General features: G+C 34.8%; 1 protein-coding gene across 4 annotated transcripts in view; it reads right to left on the reverse strand.

Moving 5' to 3' along the window:
* LOC149540263 (uncharacterized) overlaps positions 1-21,170 on the reverse strand; it is a 28,874-nt gene extending 7,704 nt beyond the window's left edge. Inside the window, exons 1-5 of one of the 4 annotated variants that reach the window (XM_089801406.1) lie at positions 20,504-21,170; positions 17,876-17,958; positions 16,372-17,762; positions 5,260-5,373; positions 4,692-4,841 (exon numbers count right to left, since the gene is read on the reverse strand). In XM_089801406.1, coding sequence (XP_089657532.1) covers positions 4,692-4,841; positions 5,260-5,373; positions 16,372-17,762; positions 17,876-17,906 — 1,686 coding nt within the window. In that variant the 5' untranslated portion in view covers positions 17,907-17,958; positions 20,504-21,170. Of the gene's footprint in view, positions 1-4,691; positions 4,842-5,259; positions 5,374-16,371; positions 17,763-17,875; positions 17,959-20,335 lie in introns of all 4 variants that reach the window. The other 3 variants (XM_089801405.1, XM_089801408.1, XM_089801407.1) reach the window with 3 other exon arrangements.
* Between the last annotated feature and the right edge of the window lie 458 nt (positions 21,171-21,628).

Raw genomic sequence — 21,628 nt, forward strand, 5'->3', positions numbered from 1 at the left:
GACACTAAGCTATAAGACAGAATATAGTCATTCCATACTAACAGCTTTGCCATTTGCCTGGAAAAAAGAGATCTTATAGTTTTATGAACAAAAATAACTAACCTTAGTCTGTTTGACCGTTTTGACGCGAAGGATAAGTAGGTAGAGGATTTTAAAGAAAAACCCTAACCTATACATGGGCCTGACCCTCTATCTAGAAATTAAACCACCAGAATAGCAACTACCAAAAATAGTTGTGGCTAACAATACCAACTTAATGCATAAGTGCACTCTATGATCTACAAGCTATTTTTGGCTCCAAGACCTGGCAAACCCTTTCACGAATAGTAAATAACAACATCCTAACCCCCAATCAACTGCCAACTCAATTAATCACTTTGGTGACTTGAATCTATATCCTCCACAAAAAGAAACAAAAGCAATGTTCCAAACACTAGATATTTTTGCAAATGATTAACCCAGACATTCTAATTGAAAATGTTAACCTAGGATTTGAAAACCTGATGTTGAACCCCAAGAATGATGGTGTGACAAAAAACCCTTACAAAAAATACCTATAGCACAATCACCCAAAATAACGAATGAATGGCTAAATACTGCCCTCAAACCCTAGGGTTTTACCTTAAATCAAACCATACATAGAAAATCCTAGAGGCGTCATAAATCAACGAGAACATTTATGTTCTGAAAGCCCACACCAATAATTCATGCTTGAAAAAATAGATATGCAAACAACAATCATGCATAGTTTAAGAGCTTCTGTCATATGTTACTGACACCCTGCTTTTACTATGTTACCAGGAACGTTGGTTTGGGTTCTATTGCAGAACCAAATGGGTCTGGGTATGAGAGTGAGTCTGGTTTGCGGACAGGACAGAAATGTCCACAGGGTGCCCTGCACAGCAGGGCAATGAACTAGCCATTCCATCAGCACTTTCAACAATAATTGTTCATTGTTGCAAATTCCAAAATGTTCAATAACATATATATTAGACATTATAAGGCATTTACAAAGTTACAAAGGAATCAAGAAAATTGTTGTAAATCAAGTGCACAGGCAGCCGAAAACACAAAAGAATTAGCCAGACCATACCATAGGTATATTGTAATTGTGGTTCCAGATATATATGAAAGCCTAAAAGCATTAGCCAGTCCATCCCAACCAGCTGATGTGGATCTACTCTTATATATTGCTGATCTAAGCCTTTGCTTGATTTTAAACAAATTTGGTATATTTTAACAGTAATACTAGTGATAATAAAGTATCCTGTAAGTATATTAATAAATAAATAAAACTATAGAACAACTCTCAAGTAAAGAAATATAAAGTAGAAAATGTAAATAAGATGAAAAAAAATTCAATGCTTACTCTTTGAGTAAATAAAATGAGCTCTTCAAATAAAATTATAAAATAAGTAAACAATATAAATAAAATTAAGTTACTCTGAAGTAATTATAATTTTTAACCTTTCGTAAATAAAATAACTAATAGCTCTTGGCATTTTTTAAATAGATGTATTTAAGATACCTATTCTAGTAATAATACCACCTGGTGCTTATATAAATAAAATGTGCAAGCATATCCATTGCAACTGCTCATTCCTAGTGCTGCAAGATTTTTATTTGCCACAATGTAGAGCTTTTATTTATTATTTTATATAATATTTATTTTAGATTTAATATTAATTGATTTAAAAATATAAGAATTATAAATTATATACTTAATATCTTTTTTAATTTATAAAACTATAATTTATTTATTTACTTCTAATATATTTAGATATAAAATATTATAACCCAAGAAATCCAAACACCAGTGCATCGGGACCCCAAACTGGCAGTTTAGCTGAAAAGTTAAAAACATTCTGCTTGAATTAAACCTGAGGAAACCCCTTGCTAAATGCCTCTTTTTGGTAGTCAATGTCAGTCATTTAAAGCACCTAGTTCAGTCACACCTGCCACAAAAACTCTATCATTTAATCAGGCATTTCATCTGGTGGTTTATATAGTTTAAGATTTTCTCTGTTTTCGCCCTAACCACGCCATATACTCTTTACTGTCAATAAAACTTGTCTAAGACTGCCTAAGAATGGTTTATGAGTGTCATTGTCACTTCAAAGGTTAACGTTTATCCATCAGACACCTCTTCCCTTTAAATAGTCAATAAGGTCTGTCATATCCTCCTAGACACCCTTTTGAGCAGCCTTTGTTACTTAACATTGGTCTAGGCAACCCCAACAATTACTTCAGTCACTCAAAATAAGTAATTCAGGTATCCTTTTAGACTACTACTCATTCCAATTCTATGTTACCCGGGACGCATTTCCACCCATAAGCCCCAAGTTTGGGAATCGGGTTTCCAGGATTAGGGGAGGGGGGTGACGGGGCGTTTCCAAGTCGTCCCCGCCTAGCCAAGAAAACCAGAAATGCATCCCTGAAACTTAGGAAACAGTCAACAAGTTTTGGAAACTTGTTGACTGTCCTGGGGACTGATTTTCTGTTCCCTAGCCGTTTTGGGGACTGCTCAAAGTTTCTGATTTCAAAAAAAATTGATCCCAAAAACATTAAAAAATGTTTTTTTAACCCTGCGGGCTCTGCATGTTGGAATGAAGACTTGAAATAAATTATAAAACAAAAGTTTTTGTATTTTATAAAATTTAAGTTTATAACTTTGTTTATATGATGAAGTTTTATTTTTACTTTGCGTTGTCCTGCCCGACAAAGAGACAGACGACTGTCTTGACATGGAACTCAGGTGTTAAAAGGATTTATAGAATTTAATGCAGGTTGAAAGGCAGATGTTAATTGCAGGTTGAATGCAGTTGTCCAACGACTATCAGGTTGAGACTTACTATTGGTATTCTTAGATGCTGATTGAAAGTGATGCTATTTTTATGATAATTCGATTAGATGCTAATTGCTGTTGTTTATGATCCTTGATGACTCATTATTTGATGAATGGAATTGATAATTTTAAAGTTTTAAACTAGGTTGCTGTGATGAATGTGAAACTGATGAATATATTTCAAAAATCCAGATATATATATATAGCTGTCCCCTGTTCTGGCAGGAAAAAAAAAAAAAAGCATCCCGGAACCCATTTCCCCGTCCCCCCCTCCTGGAAACTTGGGGTAACATAGTTCCACTTAAAACCTCTTCACTAACACCTAGGCACACCCTTCATTCACAATTGCACACACCCTACACTCACTATTATTACTCAAAACACCTGTCAAGCATCTATTTAGTCTGTTCATTTCAATTAACTAACACTCAGGCACTTATTTTATTATGTCCTGTCACTCATACTTCCGCGAGGGCAGTCTAGACACAAATAAGCTTGGTCTCTACCGCCTAGAATGCTCTTGTGCTGGATTTGGGCACACCTATCCATCATTAATGTTGAGAACGCCCTCCTGAGATGTAAATAGGTACACCTATGCATCATTAATGTTGTTAAAACCTCTCCTGAGACGCGAACAGGCACTCCAAACACTCTCCTTTGTCACTTTGACCATTTCTTATTAACTTCTTTTCTTACACCTCCGACTTGGCAAATGGATACAACACTGAAGAGTGACAGTCGATCCACAAACCACTTATAGTGAGGTGATGACACTAAGCTTATATTTGGCACCTCAACAGAAGGATATTACAAAACTAAACCAAAAGGTCTTATAATTAAAAGTTTTGTAGTGATGAACAAAACTGAGATCAAGCGATGAGCTTGAAGCCTTTCACGCATGGTCTCTACTATTGAATAGTGACCGGGGAATGTAAAGGTCCTTCAGGACTTTGTATTGATCAATTATTGTAATGAGTTGAGAAGAGCTTCTGCATATATCTATTTATTAGTCTTAGCATCAATATTGTGCTAAAAAGTAATACACTGTGATGAAGATAATGGATCGTAGATCTGAAATGTTAATGTTAAAAACTTATAGACAGTTATATCCAGAAGCTTTTCCTAACTTGTTATAGTAGAATCTAGAAAAATTATATCTGCTCCAAATTAAAAAAATTGATTTTCATAGAGTTTGCATATAGTTGGTTTGTAAATGGTCAGTCAGGAAGTCAAGTTGGTAACAGTCCCAAATTACTCCTCAGCATACCACGCATGCCAATGGGTTTGGCAAAGAATATCAAGAGACATCCATCCTAAGAGATGATGGTTTTAATACCATAATAGCATTTCAGTATTCTAGATTTCTAATTTTCTTATGCTACTTGCAATTTGCAATCTTTTATTTTCCTCTCGTGCATGCATCCAAGTGAAATCACCAAAAGTAGGAACATAATATTAAACATTGAAGAAACGTCCCTAGCTAAAGGCCAGAACATTTCGTGTATATTCCTACTGCATTAATCTAGTATTTATTCTCTCATTTTAAACAACAGGTCCACTTTAAATACATTGCCACTTGATGCTTTCTAATTCAAACGAACTTAAAATGGGGTGATACTTAAGCCCAGGTCATTAACAACAGGATTGCAAGATAATGTTGTACTTGCCACCATGAAAATGAAAATTCACAAATAAGACAAACCCTTGGTAAACCTGATTAATGAATTTGAAAAATAGTTCAATCATAACCAACAAAACAAAAAGCATTGAGCTGTTTGCCATAATAATAAAGTGTACTTCTGAATACATAAGAAAACAAAACCAACAGATAATATATGAAATTCACCTGCTGGGGCAATGGACAAGCTCCCCCATCCACAGGTATACCAAGATTGCGTAGCAGTGAGGCCATGTCTTTGGACTGAGAAGCAACTTGCTCAAGCTGTGCCCTTATTTTGCAACGCAACTTTTCTTTTAACTCCATTGTTTCTTCATCCTGTGGCAGAAAATGGATCAGACCATTAAGGCAAACCAAAAAGATCATCACGCTTAAGGTGGCATCAGATAAAGGTATATAATGCATTTCATATGGTTGTGCAAGCTGCAAACTACTGCCAATCCTTTTGTGAAGAGCTAACATATAGTATGATTCATTGTGTTTAGCATTTCGGGCACTTAGCAAAGTACCAATCTAGCTAATTTTACTAACAGCATAAAAGAGATTAGCAGTATATATTTCTATAGCACATATAACGTATTATAATAATCTTGAGGTACCCCTTGACAACAAACTTCAGGATGGACTACCAAGAGCAAACAAAAAATCAAAAAACCCTTATCTTAGAAATCGGGAAAGATTAGAGAAAGGAGTGAAGAAAATAGTAACTAGTACAACATGATTTTGGTTTCCAAACCTTCTTTTGGGTTTCTCTCATTTCTTCAAGACGTTGTTTTTGCCTCCTCTCCATCTCCTTCTTCTGTGCATCTTCTGCCCTTATTCTCTTCCGCTGACGCTGTGCCTCCCCTGCCTAATGAAAAAGAATATTGTATTGACATATCAAATTACAGGCAGAAACGTTTATTTGGCCCACAAATATGATAGCTTGAACAAGCTACAATCTGACAAAATCTACCACAACTCATTGCATGCATGCTCAAAGAGAAACCTTAATACAAAAGAAAATAAGCAATATAGTTCCAAGCCAAGCACAATACAAAATCTACTAATGATTGAAATTAGAAAACCAACTATATTAGTATTTTGTCCAGTAATAGACTGTATCGTACTTTAATGGGGTTTAAACAACCAATCAAGTGACAATGTATCTTTCATTAAGTCTTCACAGGTGGCTCTTATGAGAATGATCACCTCTGTTAAAGTTTTTTGCGATCAACTGCCGATAGAAAAGATGGGGTTTAACTTTCAACATTGTTGGTTTCATCTCTTTGCTGTCACTAGTGTGAAGTTAACCATCAATGCATTACATAGAATATTTTCATTGCTACCTTTCTAATTACAACCCAGATAGCAAGGAACTTTCCATGATTGACTAGTTCTCACTATCACAACTTGTGCAGTTTCACATTATCTGTGTTAGAATGCTAGTCATAAGTTGAATTCGTGATTGTCACCAAAACAGAAAGGAATTTTTTTTAATTTACAATGAGGTAAATGCTCCATAAGCAAGTTCTCTCAACACACCACCAAGTTTTCCCAATTCTAAGAAGCACAATGTGAAAAATATACTTATGTATTCTCTCTCATTTGCAGTATACAGTTTAAATGAAGCGATATTCCAAATTCAAATAAGCTGAGGAATCCCAAAAGGTCTTGATAAAAAGACTTAATTACAACATGCAGCAATTAAGATGAAAGCATAAACACTGTCTTCTTATATAGCCTAAAATATAGATCACAATTTTATCAATGCATACAAATTGAAAGTTTAGGAGATTAAGAACTTTGTAAGTTTGTACCAACTAGCAAGTATTTCTAATCATAACGATAATGTGACGAGACAATTACAAAAACACAATCGTTAGATGCAATTTTCCATGCACATGCCCCCTGCCTTCTAGGAATGGCCCCATTATTTTGCGGACATAGAGGGTGTCCTCATTTTTCTGCACATTTTTCCCATGTCAGTAGAACATTTGAGAATTATTCCAGCATCCCAGAGACCTTTCCTATTTAACAGGGGGCACTTAGGCACCCCCTGACATTCCTGATACAATTGATCTACATCTTGTAGAAAAATATGATGTAAAGTTAGCAAAATGCTATTGAATAAGTTATGCTGTTTAAGTTGAGTGATTCTAACAAAGTCGAACAGCTGCTGTTTAAGCTCTAGTCACTGCAGAAGTTGTCGCAATTATTAACAAAGATAACAAACAATTGCTGATTAAGTCCTATTATAGTTGAGACATTTTTGCACAGCTAAAACAAAAAACCATTTTAGTTTCCAGAGTCACTGTCTAAGACTGCTTAGAAAGCTAACATAAGAAGATTCTAACCTGAAATCTGGGGCACAATTTTCAAGACTACTTTTGAAAGTCTAACTTTACCATTTAATTTTTTAATTATTTTAATAATTAGTAAGCTGATTAATGATGAAAGTTAGCCGCTGTTACTTTAAGTTGAGTTGTTTTTCTTTATGGGAGCTATCTGTCAAATGGTGCAATCTACTATATGATACATTGCCCAGTTTTTTCAGATATTCTACATGTTGGTTTTGACTTTCAAACTCGGATTACCCCTATTTCAGTTTGTACTAAGATAATCAAGGTTGTAAAATTTAGATCACGCAGAGCCGAATCTAATTGAGTCTAACCAACAAGTATTATTATATTATACCATTATCCCAACTTCCCTTACCCCAGAGATTAAATCTACCTCAAATCACAATGCATGAACCTAGTTTTGTTTTTGTGTGTTCTAAAGATTTTGTTTGTTAAAATTCCTTTGTTGCAAGCTATTACAGAGACACCAATCTATATAAAACATTTTAATTAGCTGTATGCTGAAGGGCTGAGAAAGCAAAGACCCCAATACCACAAGCGGTGTGTAGGTTTATTCCATGTAAAGTAAAATATACATACTCAGGCATGATGATCCAGGAAGTCATGTCATAGATGTACAGGTTGGTTGTCAGTTTATGAATTAGATCCCGCTATTAATGCATGACCTTGAAAACGATGAATCAACTAGGAATTAAAGAGTCTGGGAAAACGTGTAAAATTTTCAAAGAACTGATAGCTATGGATTTATTCCCCAAGCAAATGCCACTGCCACAATTTCTATTTAATAGTACACTGTTGGCTTAATAGTATTGCAGGCTATAAGAAAATCAGGCAGATATTTTTAGTTTTAGGGATGCCTTATTTCACTAGAACAGATGCCTACATATGATGAGTATTAGGATAATTAACCATCTAAAATGGAATTGCTTCCAGAATGTAGTGGTCTTCCCTTACACACAACTGCCTACACAAATGGACCTTTAAAGTTGAGTCAAACAAAGAGGAATTTTTTATCAATGGTCTTGAAGACAGCACCAAGGATGAAGAATCGCCTAGGCCTATCCTTTGACATGTTGGGCACCCAAATAGGCAATTGAAGAAAATGATAAATAAAATCATTAAAAGCATCATTACATAGAATTTAGAATTTTAGCTTATGCTGCCACTAATGCTTGTTAAATCTGTAACTTGATCTCATACTGATCTGATTGCACAAATCATTCAGATCTATTCTTGCATGGTAGACCTATATATATAAATTGTTCTATTCTAGGCATGATCAGCGTCTCCCTTGCATTATGGTACTTAAGTTCTAACTTAACTAAGTCTTAGTTATTTTGAATAACAAATAAGACTATTACTCCTTGAATGCCGATTATGAGAATAACATGTAGGGCTGACCTAGATAGTGTCATGTCCCTTCAAGGGAAGGGATATGCCCTTTGGTTACCTTATTTATATGGGGTATGATTGTAGTTAAAGGACACACAAAGAACATAAAGTCTGCTCCTTTAAGCAAGTCTGCCCTATTCGAACACTTACAAATATAAAAGATTTCAGAATAATAAATATATTATTGACATCTCTTCTCTCAAGTCTGTAACAAGGAAGATCATCTTCAACAAGCATAGGAGAAGGTTTTATCTCAAATTAATCACATAGAATTTGCAGAAACTTTACATGGTATCCGAGCTCTGGTAGTCAAACCTAGGCTTGGAAAATTAAACAATCAGACTAAATATATCTAGCATCATTCTTCTATCTTCAATGGCATACACAATCAGACCCGAGGACAGGTTTAATGGTAAAGAACACTTTGATGCTTGGAAATTCAGAATCATGATGATTGTTGAAGAAAATGATGTAAAACAGTTTGTTGATTCAGCATCCAAACAACCTGTTGTTGAACCCAATAAAACAATCTGTAGTAAAGGAAACATGAAAGCCATGTAGATCATATTAGATGGAGTGAAAAATGGAATAGTTCCCATGCTAATGAAACATCAAAAAACATTTAATATGATGAATGCATTATTAAATGCATACGAGGTCAACAATGCAACTAGATTCCTCGCACTAAAAAGGCAACTAAATCATATATAGATAAAGAAGGGAGAATCGATGAATTCTTACTTCCTAAGGGTTGCCAATCTAAGAGATGAACTTGCAAGTATAGGAACCATAATTGATGACAAGGCACTACCACTAATGGTTATAGATGGGTTACCAGATTCATGGGAAATGTTCGCACAAGGAGTAAGTGATAGAGACAATCTTCCTCACTTCAATAGATTTAAGGGAGATTGCCTTCAGGAAGAATCTAGAAAACTTAAGAAAGGGGGAAAGTTGAAAACTGAAAATGAAGAACTTCATGGTCTCAACACAAATTCCTATAAAGGTAAGAAGAAGCACTTCAAGAAGAAAAAGGGTAATCAAAAGAATGACAAACCTAATAAAGATCATCCAAAATAAAATGCGAAAAATACGAAAAAATTGGACACTATAGATCTAATTGCTTTGAGAATTCTAAGCAACAAGTAAACTGTACAAACATTACTAGGAAAGAAGATAACTATGATCCTAAGAATCGTGTATTCTATTCGGCACTACCAAATGAATTCTTAAGTAAGGCATGGGTGATTGATAATGGATCATCTCGACATATTACGGGATACAAAGAAGCACTAAACTCTATATCAGAAGAAGTTGATGGCGAAGTCACCATCGGTGATAATTTAGTACATTTCCTCAAAGGAATTGGAAATTGCACCCTAAAACTGAAGTCGGGTAGTGTTCTATATCTCAAAGGAGTACTCTATGTACCAGGAATAAAAAAGAACCTAATCTCTGTTACAACACTTGAAGATGATGGACATAATGTTGCATTCATGGACAGTAAAGTATTGACCTGGTCTAAGAACTCTTCATTTAAGAAATCAAAGTTGATTGGTCAAAGAAAGGGATACTTGTATGAATTAAATATAGAAACAGAACCTAGTTGACCTATTCAAGCCTTAATTCATGAAGCTGCTGATATAAACAAAATAAGGCACAGAAGGTTAGGTCATCTAGATTTCAAGACCTTATCAACTATGGAAAAGATGGTAACTGGTTTACTTAAGTTGAATAAAGATCACTCAAGCAATGCAAAGGATGTGCTCTGGGTAAGAACATCAAAACTCCATTTCATGATAGCACTAGAAAAACTAACAATGTTTTGGAATTAATCCACTCAGATTTATGTGGACCTATGTTTGTTCCTTCTCTTGGAGGATTCTGGTACTATATACTTTTTATAGATGATTTCTCTAGGAAAACTTGGATTTACTTCTTAAAGTGTAAAGAATCAGAAGAAATTCTTAAGAGATTTAAACAATTCAAAACCTTAACTGAAAACTTATTAGGACACAAAATTAGAACTCTTGGGACTGATAATGGAGGGGAATGCACTTCAGATTTGTTTAAAGAGTTTTGTAAAGAAATAGGAATTAAGAGGGAGTATACCCTTCCTTATAACCCACAACAAAACGGGGTAGCAAAAAGGAAAAATAGAACAATCATAGAAGCAGCAAGAGCTATGATATTTGATCAAAATTTAGAATATTATCTTTGGGCGGAAGCCTCTTGTACTACTATCTATATTCAAAACAGGAGTCCTCACTCCTACCTTAAAGATAAAACTCCTAAAGAAGTGTTTACTAAGGTTAAACCCAATATAAGTCATCTTAAGATTTTTGGGTGCCCTATATATATACATGTTCCTAAAGAAAAAATAACCAAGTTAGAACCCTCTGGGAGGAAAGGTATTTTTGTCAGGTATAGTGAAACATCTAAGACATAGAGGATTTTCATACCTGATCAAAAAAACATTGAACTTAGTAGGGATGTAATATTTGTAGAAGATGTAGAATTCAAAAGAGCCCTCGATTTTGAAGATCCCTCTCCCTTAGTTTTGAAGAAAATATTGAATCTGAGTTTCAGAGGGAAAACATTGAAGAAATTGAAAATGAAATTCAAGATCTTAATCTTGAGAAAACTCAAAATCCAAAGAAAAGACCGCTTTGGGCCATTAAGACAGTAGAGGAAGCACAAGAGTTTGCTGCACCATCTGGAACCTTCAGAGAAAGAAAAAGACCCAAAAGATTTTCTAGTTATGCAGCAAATATGAGTGATTTATCTAAATCAAAATCAACCAATGTTTCAGATGCTATTAAACATACAACTTGGAAAGATGCCATGACGGAAGAATATCAATCCATTATGAAGAATGATATTTGGGAAATTGTTCCAGAACTTGAAGGAAAATCCGTTGTTTCTTCTAAGTGGATATTTAAAATCAAGCATGCTACTAACGGTAGCATTGAAAAATATAAAGCTAGATTCATAGCCAAGGGATTCTCTCAAAAAGAGGGGATTAATTATGAAGAAACATTTGTTCTTGTTGCCAGATATACCTCTATAAGAGCAATCCTAGCTATTGCAGCATCGAAAGAATGGAAAGTACATCAGATGGATGTAGAAACAACATTTTTGAATGGAAAGATTACAGAACAAGTATATTTGAAGCAACCTGAAGGATTTGAAACTCATAACTCTAAATTTTTTGTTTGCAGGCTCAAGAAAGCTCTTTATGGACTTAAACAGGCTCCAAGGGCGTGGTATGAATGAATTGATAAGTACCTCACCGGCTTAAGATTCTCCAAGAATGAAGCTGATCCAAATCTATATCATAAAAGGGATAAAAATGATATCGTAATTTTGATACTATATGTTGATGATTTACTAATAACAAATGATGATCATCTCATAGATCAGTGCAAGAAAGATCTAATCAAAGAATTTGAGATGAAAGATTTGGGACTCCTTCATTACTTCCTAGGACTGGAAATATGGCAGAATTCTGACAGCGTCATACTTAATCAAGAAAAATATACATTAGATATCTTGAAGAGATTTGGAATGTGGAACTGCAGGTCTATGTCTTCTCCAATGGAGACTAATCTACATAAACTTAAGGAAGCAGCAACAGAATCACCTTCCATGGATTCTACTCTCTACAAACAGATGATTGGGTCCCTTATGTACTTGGTAGATACAGGACCTGATATTTGCTATGTTGTTAACGCCTTAAGTCAGTTTATGTGTGAGCCAAAGGAGATTCACCTAGTTGCAGTAAAACACATTATGAGATACTTACAAGGCACTCTTAACCTCGGGCTCAAATATGAGAAAGTTGACTTGGATTTACATGGATTCATAGACTCAGATTGGGGTGGAAGTGTTAAGGATAGAAAAAGTACTTCAGGATGTTGTTTCAGTTTAGGATCAGCAATGATATCATGGATATGCAGAAAGAAGTCATCAGTAGCACAAAGTTTCATAGAAGCCAAATACATTGCAGTAACAATGGCCTCTCGAGAAGCAATTTGGCTTAGAAAGTTACTTGTGGGATTATTTGGTCAAGCCATGAGTCCTAGGATTATTCATTGTGATAATCAGAGTTCCATCAAGCTTTCTGTGAATCCAATTTTTCATGACAGGTCCAAGCATATTGAAATTCCTTACCATTATGTTAGAGAATGGTAGACAGGAATACTATAAAATTAGAATACATTTGTACTACAGATCATACAGCAAATATTCATACCAAACCTCTCTCGAGTGAAGATAGATCACTTCAAAAAAAGACTTGGTATGGTTGAATTATGAAACATTTTATATTCTTTAAATTATTATTAATAATTTTTATTGTTAGGCTATTGATTGTTATGGGCTTCACCATTTGTATTCATTATTTAAGAGGTGACAATCTCTGAGATAATGAACACTTGCATAAAAGACATTATGAGACATGACAATCTCTTAAAAATTGTATTGAACAATAGAGAACTATTGTCAGATCTAGATGAGTTCAAGATCATTTGTGATGTAGACATTGCTATGCCTATAAGTCACAACTTGGATAAAGGAAGAATTTAATCATTCTCCAAAGATTATCCTGTGTCCTGGTAGATTTTAACTTAGGATCATGTTGTGATATAGGAATGCCAATACCTATGAGTCACAACTCGGATAAATGAAGAATTTAATTATTCTCCGGATTTTATCCTATATATTGTATTCTTTGCAATACTGTTATTACTAGTATTGGTGATAAGTCATATCACGGGTATAGTAATATAACATAGTATCATGTGTTTGATGATACCACATGCTAAGAAGATTTAGATGGAGATAGAGTATCAATCTATGCTTATTCATCATAATTGATGATGCTAGATATGTTATCTCTCAGTATGATTATCAAGTTAAGAGAGAGTATTAAGTTTGTAACTTGATCTCATACTGATCTGACTGCATGGATCATTCAGATCTATTCTTGGATGGTAGACCTATATATATAAATTATTCTATTCTAGGTATGATCGGCATCTCCCTTGCATTATGGTACTTAAGTTCTAACTTAACTAAGTCTTAGTTAGTTTGAATAACAAATAAGACTATTACTCCTTGAATGTCGATTATGAGAATAACATGTAGGGCCAACCTAGATAGGGTCATGTCCCTTCAAGGGACATGCCCTTTGGTTACCTTATTTATATGGGGTATGGTTGTAGTTAAAGGACACACAAAGAACATAAAGTCTGCTCCTTTAAGCAAGTCTGCCACATTCGAACACTTGCATATATAAAAGATTTCAGAATAATAAATATATTATTGACATCTCTTCTCTCAAGTCTGTAACAAGGAAGATCATCTTCAGCAAGCATAGGAGAAGGTTTTATCTCAGATTAATCAAATAGAGTTTGCAGAAACTTTACAATGCTAATGTTTTTGTTATCTTCTGGTATTGGATGATGAAAGTAAATGACGATGAGCAGACCACTTTCAGTGACCCATAATCAAGTATTCAATATATAGATATTCAATTCCTTATTCCATAATGTCATCTTAACATGCTAAAAGTCTGATTATGACTGAAAATTAGATTATTATCCCTTAAAATAATTTCTTAAAGAATGAGATTGAAGTTATTATTTCTGATGCTAAATGCTGAAATTTGTAAAGCAGTTGCATAGAGTGTAATTAAGCAAATAAAGACCCAAACAACTACGGAATAAGAGATTCAAGACTAGACTATACCCAGGATAAATCAAATATGAGAGCTAAGTTTCATCTTCACTATTACTATCCATGATTTACTTTCAAATTCGCTCAATTTGAGCCTCCATAAAGACTGAGACTTTTGCAGCACATTTATAGTGGCTCTACAAGCTTTTCTTGCACAACAAACATGCTAAAACAACATGTTTTGGTACTGCACTCAGATGTACAGTCTACAACTCTCTAGATGACCAATACAAGAAGTAAATGAGCAATTAATACACAAACAGACTCCAATTGCCAATTCTTGCGGAGGAATAGAAAATGAAGCATTTTAACTTCCTGTTCTGTGTGGATGAAGTTTGATTTGTCTTTTATGATGGCATATGTGATGATACTGAATGCACCTGTGTTTTAACTGCTGCATCTAGTGAGTTTTGTAGGGACCAAATATGCCAGCATGGGCACATGCAAAATACATCAGTATAACCTGTTTCACAACTTGTGTGGGCCCCAGGCTGTCAGAATCAGACTTTGAATACCATGTGTATGTGTTAGCACATGCATGGGCACAGTCATGGACCAGGTGTGTGGGTGTGGGTGTGTCATCCACTTGTAAACATTTTGTTTTTAAATATAAATTACTGATCTATTTAGGACCCCCTCGTGTTAATTGTATACGTTCTGGTAGTTGAAGACTCTGAAGAGTTTGCCTGAATAATAACCATATGTGGACCAGATATAAACTGCAGACTAACATAAATAAACAGACAATTTTCATATTAGTCTGAATCAAATTGTTGAGGGACCAATAAACACCAACATTATCATCATGCCTATAGCAGAAATTTTTTCAAGCTAAAGACGTACATCATGCAGGTGCAGGCATGCACACGTCCATCCACGTGAGCATACACTTATGACCTATTTGAGTGTTTTCGGGGAACTATCATATCTTCTAAGGAGAATTGAGTTATCTAACTATCATATGTGCTGTGCTCCCCATACAACTACCAGGTATATTGTCTATTAACTTGAGGAATGAAACTGACAAAAGTTACTAGCATGTTGGAGATTTGTTAACATTTGACAAATAATCATGTCCAGGTACTTGTAGCTTGAAATAATTTTCTTTTAGCATGATAAAAAGTAATTAGAACAGAACATGTCAGAAATTAGATTAGCCTTTGAATTTGTCTCTATCTGGATTCATATCTTGCGAGGACTTTACAGTTGTCATGTGCTTTAGTAACTCGTCCTTTATAGATGATGCCTACAAAGTCCAGGGGAAAAGCAAGGTCCCTATTTTCATTAAGAATTACAGAGGCTTTCCTCAGTTCAGGAGATCAGCATATTTTCTGAGAATCATTGAGCTGTCCCATATTTGCACCAATCTTTCTTCACGTGTTGTGCTACCTATCAAATTACTGACATTGTCATATTAACTTATGGAACAAAATGAATTTCAAAAACAGCAACCATCATGAAAGGGAAAAATGATTAGTGACCACAAAATTTAATAGGATGCTCAAGCTTCATTAACGTTATACAACATAGAAATTACAAAAATACAAATGAGTAAATTCTTCCTCCTTTTAAAGAAAATATCAGCCTGTACGATGAAAGCAATCAAAAAAGCTGCCTAGAAGATTTCATTAAGCTGCTACTGCACCAAGCACCGAATGCCAAGACTATAGAAGATTTCATTGAACAAGACATAGGCAACTTCATGGGTTTGAGTTCTGATAACAATTTTGTTGGCAAAAAGACTTTGACCTTTATAATAACTTTGCAGCCAACAAGACTTGCTTTACAAGGTATATCCTGTTAAATACTTTACAGTTTTGAATTATATATCTGGAAATAATGTGTAATCTTTCATCCACTTTTGCAATTGACACTCTGAACATAATCTCAGAAATGTATATCTACTTGCTCCATTTCATCTTGTGAAAACAGACACTTTCTCATGCACTTCAATCATTTTCTACTCAATAGTCCCAATTCCAATGACCAATTTTATTTACCTGTAAACACTAATGCAATTTCACCTTGCATCATAAGGACTGTTTCTTAACAGTCAACCCAGCAATACAATGCCTAAGTACCTATTTCACAACAATCAACTTCAAGCAAAATTATAGCTTAAATTCAACTCGGAAACTAAAACAAGCCAGCTGTTGTGAGATTTCAACAACCACAAACTAATGTTCTTATAGCTTTTCTACAGGCAATCTTGAAATACGGATGGCAGAAAAAGCACAAATTCAGTCAATCATAACAATGCCTAACTAAGAATACAATATATTGAAAGTAAATATTAACATGGAAAAAAACATATTGAAAGTGGTTGAAATTGAAGTAAGAACAAGAAGATACTCCTATTGGGAAAGAGTACAAACCTGGCGCTGCAGTTCTAACTGTCTCCGGGTCCATTCTTCTTGTTCAGCATATCTAAATGCTACTGTTTGCTTTAGCTTCTCACGATCAGCAACCCATTCACTTGAGTTTTCTACCACTGCAAATTCAGATTGTGCTTCTACAACAGATGGTTTCAAAATTTTATCTGTCACTTGTTTGGACTTAGAATGAGGAAGATCCAGATGAACCTCTCTCATCTTGATAACATCGCTGTTTTGACCCAATTCATTCACCTCTCTACATGGCTTAACCTCAACAGTATTTGCAGATTGACCAATTGAGGCTCCATTGAAGATCTCTACTATGGGATTTTGTGTCTCTGGCTCCTTGGGAGTTCTATGGCTTGTCACATCATCCTGACTGGAAGTATAAACTATACCACTAGCACTTACAAGATCTGGAGGATCCGTTGAACACCTATCAGAATGGTGCTTTTGGAAATCACCATTAGCTTGCTCATTCTTGCCTTCTTGATCAAATTCTCTAGAAGGGCTATAAGGGTAGACATTTGAACCAGAAACACTAACCTCTTCCTCAACATAAGATCTCTGATATTCCATACCAGAAAAAACTTGCTTTTTAAATGATGCTTGTTCCCACTGTTCATGAAGTTTTCCATAAGAACCTTCCATGATAACTTCACAGTCTACACTGTCACTATCTGAACTCAAACTTTCACAAACATATTTGCCATTTCCAGAAGAACTTTTCTTGTGTTTACTTCTCATACGTTTGTAAGGCCTGAATCTTCCTGCAGAAAATATTTGACAATCATCTTCATCTTCATCTTCAGGAGAATTTGTGGACTTGGGAATTTGATAAAAGTTGTGATTGAAGCTCTGCCCTATTGATTCAAATGAAATAGTTCTTAGATTTTCTGTAGAACTAGCATCACTATCTGAAGTTAGATCATGGTCATCATCTTCATTGCTGTTTGTCAAATTCTCTGTACATGGTTCACTATCATTGTCACTCTCATTGTCTCCATCATTGCTATCATTGTCTCCATCATCGCTATCATCCTCAATAACAATAACATCTCGAGGCAGATTGCTCACATTGCAGCTGCTTCTTGGGATCTTCATATCCCCAAGTCCTGCCATAGAAGATGTGTGAATGGTTTTGGGTTTTATGTCTTGAGTTATCTCTTCCTCCTTTACTCTAAAACCCATAGGATATTTGCCTGGAGCTGCTCCTCGACCCTGTAACCCTCGTGTTTTAACCTTGCCACATCTCTCAGCCTCTTTCCACCTGGAACATCTGAAACAACTTTTCGCAGTTGCTCTCCCCAACCATAAACCTTGACATTTGCATTCATAAAATGTTGACAATGTTTCTTCTTGCCTGTTATGCACATGCAAACCTGGAACTTCTGCATGTCATTGGCAAGGATGGTTACCAGATTGGAGCTTAAATAAAAATGTCAAACAAATAATATTATGGCACTAATAATTTAACACATGGTATGGTTAAGCACACACTTACCACGAAGAGAAGAATCTGAATTGGCAGCCATTATAATGTGTCACTGATTCTACAAAATTCTCTTCTAGAAAACCCCTGCCAAACTATAAAATGCACCATCAGCTGAAAAAAATTCCAGTGAATAACTTAAATAGAAAGCAAAAACATGAGCTGAAATTTATGACAAATACATGTAAAATTGATGAGCATACATTTTAATCCTCGTAAGCTTAGGGCTCACAGAAATTGCCTAAAATTGGGGTTTCCACACTTTCGCTATATCATTTAATTGTCTACTTTTTTTCCGTTGTTTATAAAGGGAGTCTGTACCAATAAAAACCTCAAAAAATTCACATCAAAGTTGCAGAACTGTAGCCTAGCAATCAGATATACAAAAGCAAAAATGATATAATTCTAGGTTCATCCGGTTTACAATTCAGGTGAATTACAAACTGGGCTTCTTTGCATGTCTAAATTCGTGGTGAGTCATTGAGTTGCAGTGTATCCTGAAACAGGTTTGGAGATTATCTTGCAGGCAAATTAGACAAGAATAATAAAAATAAATGCAGCGGAAGAGTGCCAACACTTTAAAAAAATAGAGCTGTGCCCGCTGAGAAAATTTAGGAATATTTTAATGGCAATGGTCCCATGAATTTTATTCTCTTAAAAGTCTCACCTCCTAAATTTAAGGACTGCGTAATTGATGAAATATTTTTAAAAAGAAAGAACTTTATTTTCTTTCTAAATTTTTAGTTTTGGTGGGAATAAATTTTACAAATGTTTCACATGTGCCAAATATTACTCCTAAGCAGGTGGGACTAAACCCAGCCCCACCCCATTTTCACCCGCTCAATTTTAGAGACCTAAAAATGAGGGGTTCCTATTTTCGAGGAAAAGATTCTAAATGATCCTCCAGCCCCTCAAAAAAATTCTCATGGGACCTCTTGTGCCTAAAAAATAGAGCTGTAGCCCCTCCCATGGGACCCCTGCCTTAGAGGCAAAATTAGTCAAGCAAAATTTGATAAGCGAGTGATTTGTTAACAGAGCATGTGGAGAAAATGAATGCAATCAGGTGAACTCAATTTATTCAAAATAAACATCTATGTAGTGAATTGGTTCAAAACTGCTGAACCAATGTATCATGGATTCCCTACAAATTGTACAGGCTTTCTTTCTTCTCTTTGAGAACACCACTGCCAATTGCTAAAATACAACATCAGCTTAATAAATTCGGGTCAATAACTTGTAACAAAATGCAAAAACATGAGCTAAAATCGTGACAGACAGATGTAAAAAAGTCAATTCTATCACTGGGGCATACGTAATACTCCTCGTAAGCTTAGTGTTCAAGGAAATTGCCTAAAATCGGAGTTTTCTACACTTATGTTAAATCCTTTAATTGTCTACTCTTTTTCCTAGCTTCTCAGACGGGGAGTCTGCAGCAAAAAAATCTCTAAAAATACACGTCTCAAGTTCGTAGCGTAGCAATCAAATATCAAAAAGCAAAAATGAAATAATTCTAGGTTCAGCTGAAATTGTGACAGATACATGTAAAATTGATGAGCGTACGTAATAATCCTCCTAAGCTTAAGGTTCACAGTCATTGCCTAAAATCGAGGTTTTCATTATATCGTTCACTCTTTTTTCTAGTTTATAAGGGAACTCTGCGGCAATAAAAACCTAATAATAAAACACGTCGAAGTTCCAGACATGCAACCTAGCAATCAAAAATCCACATGCAAAAATGCGATAATTCGAGGTTCATCCAGTTTATAACTCAGGCGTGATAATAACTGAGAGCTCATTTGCACGTCTGAATTCGCAGTGAAAATAGAAGACGTTGAATTGCAGTGAATCACGACACAGATTTGGAGATTTTCTGCCAGACAAATTAGACAAGAACAATTAAACTGGATTAGCACATCATAACTGGTGCTGGTGCAGGATTAGTCTAGCAAAAGCTGATAAGCGAGTGATTTCTTAAGAGCGTGCGCAGAAATCGAAAGCTCACTTGCCCTCAATTTATTCGAAATATACATCTAAGAAGTGAATTGGTTCAAATCTGCTGAACCAATGTGGCACGGATTCCCTACAAATTCTACAGGCTTTCTTTCTTCTCTCCTAGAACACCCCGGGCATACTATAAAATGCAACATCGGCTAAACAAATTCGAGTCAATAACATGAAATAAAACGCAAAAATATGAGCTGAAATCGTGAAAGATACATGTAAAATTGGAGAGACGAGTCAATTCTATCACCAGGGCATGAATACCAATCCTCGTAAGCTTAGGGTTCTGAAATTGCGTACAATTGGGGTTTTCAACACTTACGTTAAATCCTTCAATTGTCTACTCTTTTCCCTAGCTTAAAAGGGGAGTCCGCAACAAGAAAAACCTCAAAAAATACACGTCTCAAGTTCCAGAGCTGTAGCATAGCAATCAAATATCCAAAAGCCAAAAAGATATAATTATAGGTTCACCTAGTTTATAATTCAGAAAGATTAATAACTGAGCTTCCTGGCATGTCTGAATCCGCGGCGATACTGAATGCCATTGAATTGCAGTGAATCCCGAAACAGATTTGCAAATTATCTTACAGGCAAATTGGACAAGGATAACAAAAATACATGAAGCGGCAGAACGCCAACCTTCTAATTCAAGCAAAGAACATTGCTGTTGTCCTCTTTATTTTCCAGGAAATGCTGTTGCTGGATTAGTCTGTCAAAACTGGTGATTGTTCTGAATTGCTCTATCAAAATATGTTCAGCGGCTGATTTCTTGCAGAAAACAAATGCAATCTAATGCCCTCAATTTACGCCGACGACGAATTTAACGTCTGACAAGTGAATTGGTTCAAATCTGCATTAACCTCCGAACATCTTTCGTTTGAAGTTTTTTGGCTATTTTAATCGTGTGCATTTCTTGCAAGTTACATTTTTTTAATTAATGCCCGGAGGCTGGAAATACATTGGCAAAACAGGTAGGTAAATATTAAAGCAATTTCATGGAAGATGATAGGAATTCGCTTTTCTAAAATTTGGATTTGAAAAATTTTGTGCTCAACTTAAAATTGGTAAAATGGATTTAGAATATCAGATTTTTAGTTTTTTTCTATTAGCAAGTACAAATTGAAAATCAAAATCTGATTATGCTTAATGAAACTTGCTCATGTTTTTTGAGGAGTGTAAAAACAATAGATTAGACTATTTTTTGGAGTCTCCTTACAACTTAACTCATCTTCCCAATGAAACAAACAGAAGTAAAATGTCAAAATTAGAAATGAAGATTCACAAAACCTTGATTCTACAATTCCATGAACCAAATGACACTTTAAATGGAATAAATATATCTAAATGATAAGTTGTAGCAATTGACATATATATAAACATTTATTTGAATATTGAGTGTAATTGATGTATTGTATTTATTCTAATATATGCATTGATGTATGTTTAATTAGTAAATTAATTTTATCGATATAATATTTTATTTTATTCATTTTAAAATACATATAAATTTTTAAAACTTCAAGTTTAATTGAAAATTTTAATCAAAAAGATTCTATATTAAACAAGGTAAGATTCTATGGAGGAGGGCTTCCAAGAAAAATCAATTGATCGACTCCCTCAAATTTGTACCTTAAAAGTACATGTTACTATTTTTAACGAGAAGATTTTAATCCTCGAGCCCCATAGAAGTGGGGACAAGCTAATCTCCATCAAAAAAAAGTACCAAAAAAACAAAACAAAGTTGAACTTTTTTTTTCAAAAAAC

The sequence above is a fragment of the Cupressus sempervirens genome, chromosome 9 (assembly GCF_028749045.1).
Source record: "Cupressus sempervirens isolate cs-2001-9-10 chromosome 9, ASM2874904v1, whole genome shotgun sequence".
In the NCBI taxonomy this organism is placed as follows: domain Eukaryota; kingdom Viridiplantae; phylum Streptophyta; class Pinopsida; order Cupressales; family Cupressaceae; genus Cupressus; species Cupressus sempervirens.